Genomic DNA, 6,984 nt, shown 5'->3' on the forward strand with positions numbered 1-6,984 from the left:
GGAAGAAGACATTTTATTATTTACAGAATATGTATTAGTACAATGCATTAGGGTAACAGAAAGCCTGACAAGGAATAGGAAATGAAGTAAAAAAATGTCAGTTTCGCCCTAAGGGCGAAGCAATGAATGCGATAGCAACACAGCAATGTCATACGAAGTAAGGTGAGCGGCTTTGGTAGCAATATGAATTGTAGTAAACATGAGCTGATTAAGTAAGCAGGTGTGCTGCGGCGTAAGTAGACCGACATGAAGAGAGACTCGATGACCACGAGAAGGCGCGTGTGAAACGGTGGTGTTGATGAGAAGCGCTTCCCGTGGGCAGCGCATGCGAAGGGACACACCTGTAGTGCTGCACTGCCGATCCGGGCAGCATTGCATGTGTAGCGTGCGTTGGAAAATGTGGCCCGACGATTACTAACTGAATGAACAAGCGTGGTGTGAGCGCGCACAAACAAACACGAATAGATCACACTGAATGACTGCAGACAACGACTGTCAAAACGCTGGCAGCAAGCATACGCCGCAGCGGGCGAAGGTACGTGCGGTCTATCGCTTCAACGGAAACTGAGTGGCGAATGCACGGCGCATAAAGGTCAGAGCCGTGTGGAGATAAGAGACGGTGCGGACGAGCGACGAGCGCGGTTGTTGGCAGAGTAGAGCATGGAGTAGCAAGGGGAACTGGCGATGCTATCTCTCACGCGAAAGGAGCAAAGCGGGAAGGCAGCGCGGGAGGGAGGGGGGGGGGGGCGGCTTTTACTTTGCCAACAAATGCGTTCATGTACTTTGCGCTTGGTTCTTTATTATATTTTTGCGCCGGTACGGGCGGCCGGTGTTGTCGCGCGAGCCGTATCTTGCAAGCGATCTCCACAAGGCTCTGACCTTTGTATGCGCTGTGCATTCGGCCGCTCAGTTTCCGTTGAAGCGATAGACCGCACGAACCTTTGCTCACTGCAGCGGCTGCGCTTGCTGCCAGCGTTTTGACAGTGGTTGTCTGCGGTCATCGAGTGTGATCTATTCATGTGTGCTTGTGCGCGCTGACACCACGCTTGTTAATTCAGTTAGCAAGTGAATGTGTCCACGTTTATGCAGCCGATAAAACTGCTATCCCGACTCCGAATAGCTCTCTACTAATTTGCTATCGCAATTGATGCTTCGCCTTTCGGGCGAAACTGCGACATTTTTTTTGTGAAAGGTGGGTAACTTACCCAACTTTTGCCTAGATAAGTATTTTGTTTGGCTGACGATAATTAAATGACTGGCCAAATGAATACCTGGCCTGGAATGACGGGCCAAATGAATGCCATGAAACAGGTAAGCATATAAATCCGGAGTTACCAGAACTGGGGAAAGGCCACTTTCACCAGTAGGGGGGCATAACATGAAATTTCATGACAGGCTTAAAGAAATGCAACGGTTTTAAATATGCATTTTCGAGAGGTCATGCAATGCTCACAGAAAAGGGTGATCCTCTCCTGCTTGACATCAAGAGAGCGGCATACAGTCTTGATGTCAGGTGTTTCACCTTCATTGAGGTTGACGCAGCCAGCTGCAGAGAGAAAGTGGAATAACAAAGTTTATAAACCCAAACACGGCAACAAACAACTGCACGTCAAGCATAAACTTTAACATCTGAAGGCCAGAAAGCATCGACAAGATCATGACCTGACCAAAGCCTTTTGGTCAGGTAGTTTTTACTACGGGACCTCCTTCTGTATACCTCTATCTGTAAAAGCTTTTTGTGAAATAATAAAAATTTGATTGATTGATTGTGCACTCAGTGCAGGCGACCTCACCATTTCATTCTGTGAACTGCCCCTTGCAGCAATGCCTGTCTGGTAGTTCAAAAACATTTTTTCAACATGAGCATTAGAATTCGCTGCATCTATTTAAAGATTTGCTGAATGTCTGACTGTCTAGATTTAATGTCTGACTAACGAAAATTGCAAGGCAGATGCACTTTTGAGACCCTTGCCGTATATCTTTGGAAATGATTGTTCAGTATTGCCATGCCTTCTGTGCCTTTGTTTTTGTACCAGTGTTGTTTGGGGCAATTAATTACACACTAACTAGCCCAGCAAAAAGTATGAGATACAAAATTTTCTTCATAGCTTGGCAACCTTCTGATACGACCACATTGACACTACAGCATGAAAGGGCCTAGCAATGTTGTGTCCGGTGTTACTGACAACTATCATGGGAAAAAACAAGGAACTAATTAAGAGCGTGAGAATGCCATAAGAGCAAGCTATGACACACACAGGCCAAGAACTGCTAGAAGACTAAGTAAGGTGACTCACTTTCTATCTTTTCCAGGACATTCAGGGTCCGTACAAATATGCGAACGCAGTAGTAACAGGCACTAGAAAGAAAACAATGGTTCATATAAAAAATTTAGCACAGCTTACAGACGAAAAATGAAGAAAAGGGCACACGCTAAACTGCTACATTGATAGCTCTTGTTTATTCATTCTCACTTTTGTTACTGTCTTCCGCACTATTAAGGCAACCCATGCATACTCACAATCTCGTCCTAATTTCAGTTCTTGTAAGAAAAGGACGCGTTGAAATGGGTGCAGGTTGACCCATACCCGGACAACATAAAGCATGGGAGTATGCACATTCCTGGAATGGCAATACCTTATCCACATTTTTCTCGCAGCGCTAAAAGTTAGTGCCACCAGCTCGAATGAATGAGCTTTCCGGACACAGCTCGTGCGTTGCAGCTCATACTGAATGCGATAATACATTCCCAGTGAAAAGTGTTGTAGAGACAAGTATTTTGCACATGCTAGGTGATGCCAGACTCTCTTGGGAAGACACCCCAAAAGGCATACAACATCCTGTGGACATGGGAAGTCCTCTCGTAACCTCAGGCCAGGAGCTCAGCATGCTGCTGTTTCCGCACCATCTTTCTGGCCAACATCCTCTCCATGCACATATCCGCCTGCACCATCTTTGCACCACCTCCAAGTTTGTTTCTAAACTCCATGACGCATTCCAGAACATTATGCACATCATCACGCACAGCCACAGCTAGGCCTCAGTCCTCCGAGAATGGCCTGCACCGTGACGTGAAACTCGAAATAGAGCAGAGGCACACTGGGACTGCTGTAGCGTTGTGTCTTTACTACGTACACCAAGCCACAAATGAAACACGCTATTAAGTTTGTAAACAACTAGGGGAATTGTCCACATAGCTCCTACACTGTCAATGCAGTGAGGGGAATGAGAAAAAGCTGCGTTAAAAAGTGCCATGGCACAGTGGCGCACCGACGGGGGGGGGGATTCGGGGGTTGTAACCCCCCCCCTGAGGCCGCCTTAACCCCCCCTTTTGTTTAACCCCTTTTCTTTCCTTACGCATTTTAGTGCTGCAACTAAGATGCAAGACGCGCAATCGTCTGCACACTCGCAAGAAGCGCATTTTCTTGACAATTTACCGTGAAGAAATCGAAATTAGTGCCGTTTAGATGGTATTGGCAAACTGTCAACCCCCCCCCTGGCAGAGATCCTGGGTGCGCTACTGCCATGGCAACAGAATGCAAAAGTACAATCCACCACGAAGGTTTACGGACCGTGGGAGTTGAGAAAGAGCTAAGTGTCTCCACTGCCTTGAAGGCAGCCTGGTATATTCAGATTTTCAGCATGTATTAGTACAAGGGTCAGCCAAATGAAAACATTTAATTATTCTTAAAAATAATTTATTGAGCAAGTGAAAAACATTTTAGCATCGTTTTCCCACATAATCTCCCCTACGCTCAACGCAAGTTTCGAGCGCTTGCAAACTGGTTCAGTTCCTGCAGAAACTTTTTTCTTTGGCTGCACAAGTAATGCGCTGCTTGGTATACTTCTTTATCTGATCAAACTTCTTTTCTTCAGTGCCTCCTTGAGTAATTCGCACATGTGATACTGCGACAGTGAAATTTGATAACAAATTTAAGGTTTTAATTTGACTGGCCCTTGTATATGTGAAAGAGTTGCACAGTTTTGCTGGTTATGGTTACAAAATGCAAGAAAATTCAATATTTTCTCAGATCCCGCAATCTATGAGATTTTGTGGTAGTGCATGCTGAAAGCCTTGTGTATTATGCAAGCTGCAGTAATCGTGTCTCAATAAGATCGATAGTTGGGCGAGTTGATCCGGAAACATAATTTAGTCGCAGCGCGGAAAGATGAAGATGTAGACAAGATATGCTTATTCTCTGTATCTCGTCTACGTCTTCATCCTTTCGTGCTCCAACAATATTACGTAATCATGTCTCATTTTTGGCAGTACATACTACACATAAAACCTAACATTGAGTGTTGGACAACACCGTATCTGATAGCAGCAACAGCTACGAAACTGCCAATGAAAACATGCAATAAATTTAACATGACTGAATTGCAGGAAAGCTCCTTGATGAACCTGCTGCGAAGAGTCACATTCAACAAGTCTCTTCGGATTGCATTTGGCATTACCTGTATTCAAATATGAAGGTAAAGTTGTCGTTATTTCGGTTGACGAGGTGAAGGCAGTCGCCCCGGTTCGACATGCGGTTGTTATCGATGGTCGTATAGGTGTCGTCGCCGCGCTCCTTGGAGTACCACTCTCCCTGTACTGTCTCAGGTATCGAGCACCTGTCATAAGGCCTCTGGTAGTAGCCGTGTGCTGAGATAAGGATATAGAACAACGACAGCTTAATCACTCAAACGTATGGCCACAATGAACCTTTGTGCAGAAACAATCGATGATGACTGTAAATGTAAGTGAATAGCCAAACACTTCAAGAAAGTTATTCGCTTTATTAAAGGAATGCTATGCTGGACGACATATTTTTGTTGCAGTGAATATTTGGGCAGCGTTTGTTGTTTCATTTCGTAATTCCATAGCAAACAGAGCACCCCGCGCGCACCCCGCGGTGTGAGCGCGTGCTCCCTCTGTTTGTTCCAAGCTTTGACGGCAAACCACCAACCACAAAAACGGGCGGAAAAGTCAAAGAAAAGCCAAAGCTTTAAAAAGTTGTAGGCATAAAGATGCCCCAAGAAACATAAAGCATGGTACAGCACATGTATGTCTAGAATACTCAAGAACATTTATGAGCTTTATGACAGAGTCATAAGTTGTTGCTTCTGCAAAGCTCAGCTAAATATTATAAATTAGCTACATTTTAGCAACAAGCAAATGGAACACTGGCTGATTAATAAGGTTTAATGTTCCCAAAGCAACATTGGCGCTACAACAGAGATCATAGTGCAGGGCTTCGGAGTAAGTTTTACCACCTGGAGTTCTTTGACCGACTGTATCCAACTGTTTTATTGTTTATCAATATCGACAGTACTAATTGCAACCTTTGGCACTGCAGCTACCTGAGCTGCGCATGATACAGTGCATTCAAACCATAACGTAGCCTGAAGTGTGATATGCACAAGAGGTTCTTGCAGTGGATCGTGCTATATTAACATTAAAACAGAAAGAAAACGGTGTTTTAACCAAGGAGCCACTGTTTACGTAATTAAGAAAACGTTTTTGATTGGGGTTTTTACATGACAACAACACAGTCTGATTATGAGGCACGCGGTAGTTGCAGACCCCGGATTTATTTTTGACCACTTGGGGTTCTTTAACGTGCAGCCGGTACACGAGCGTTTGTTTGCATTCCGTCCTTATCGGAATGCGGCTGCCGCGGCCGGCATCGAACCGGCAACCTGGCGCACAGCAGCGCAAGGCCATAGCCACTGAGATACCACGGCGGGTTCTACGTGTTTTACACGCAGGAATGAGGACAAACCGCCAAAAGGTGTGCAGTGCCTCGCAAATGCAGTTAACAGCAGACACCGTTACGGTTCTGTCAAACACTGTGACGCGAGCCACCGGAAGGCATGGTGGGATGCAGTTCAACGCACTATTCGATGCACACGCAGAGAAGCCTCGGCATAGCATTCGTAATTAGGAGGTGAGTCACACGTTGACGCAGAAAACGCAGCGCGCGCTGCGAACAACGATTCGGCGCACCGTGTTGTATGAAAACGCTCCAAAGTCTCGAAAGTGGTACAAAACAAGTCTGAAAGATGTCAAAACACGATGGACGCAATGTCGCGCAAAATAAGGGGCACCATTACCGGGCCAACGACTGCGATAAGTAATTATGCAAAAGTTTAAACAAGAAGTGCGCGCATTTTTTTGTACTGGGTGAATAGTGCCGGCGACACCGGAAACGGTTTCATTTGTGCAGTGCATCATTCTAAGTTAGCAGGCGAGAATATGACTATGCCTGAGGGCAAATAAATAACTTATAACGTATGAATACTCTGACAAGAGCCTTAAACAGAAGGTAAACATACGGCGCAAGTATAAAATTTCCCCGTTGCTCGTCTCAAAAGTCAGCCTTCACCCAGTTTTACGGTCTACTTTACTCTAATACTTCGCGTTTTGAAGAGAGTTAGTGACTGATGACAGCGAAGCAAACAGGTATAACGGCTCAGCGAAAGTATCAACGGTTGACTGCTCCGGACAACGCCTATCTTTCACGCGATCACCGCACGGACGTCTTTCCGTGCTCGAAGTGAAAGAACGCTAACGTTGCAATAAACTCTGTAATATATAGCTTATACGGTACTCACCAGCAGATAAGAGTGAAGATAACAATAAGATTTTAAGAAAGTTTGTATAGTAGCCACCTCCCGAAGGATGACATTCCAAGGGAGGCGCCATGTTTACTAGTCTACAGCGATGTTGTTGCCAACGTCCCACTTTTATATAACTTGCTGAAAGTGGCAATGCTGAACTTCTACGACGCACCTGGCTGTACCGTTGCTTTGCTAGTCAAATCTGCCGTGATTGTCTTGTTGAGGCCCATGCGATGGCTTCATCAAAGTTAGCGTAATGAAAGTTCTGCATGAACAATTTTGCGTGACCTCTAAGATTCAAACGAACGAACGTTAAAATCTCGGAGGCCATGTTTCTGGAGTATAATGCTTTCTTTAGATCATCTAAGGACAGGCGAA

The 6,984-nt window shown here is 45.3% G+C and overlaps 1 protein-coding gene across 1 annotated transcript in view; it reads right to left on the minus strand.

The window, feature by feature from the left end:
* LOC119432691 (uncharacterized) overlaps positions 1-6,722 on the minus strand; it is a 51,498-nt gene extending 44,776 nt beyond the window's left edge. The window contains 4 exon segments of the mRNA XM_049659107.1: positions 1,454-1,546; positions 2,298-2,359; positions 4,459-4,648; positions 6,601-6,722. Of these exon segments, the coding sequence (XP_049515064.1) occupies positions 1,454-1,546; positions 2,298-2,359; positions 4,459-4,648; positions 6,601-6,691 (436 nt within the window). The 5' untranslated portion in view covers positions 6,692-6,722.
* Between the last annotated feature and the right edge of the window lie 262 nt (positions 6,723-6,984).

The sequence above is a fragment of the Dermacentor silvarum genome, chromosome 11, assembly GCF_013339745.2.
Source record: "Dermacentor silvarum isolate Dsil-2018 chromosome 11, BIME_Dsil_1.4, whole genome shotgun sequence".
Lineage (NCBI taxonomy): Eukaryota > Metazoa > Arthropoda > Arachnida > Ixodida > Ixodidae > Dermacentor > Dermacentor silvarum.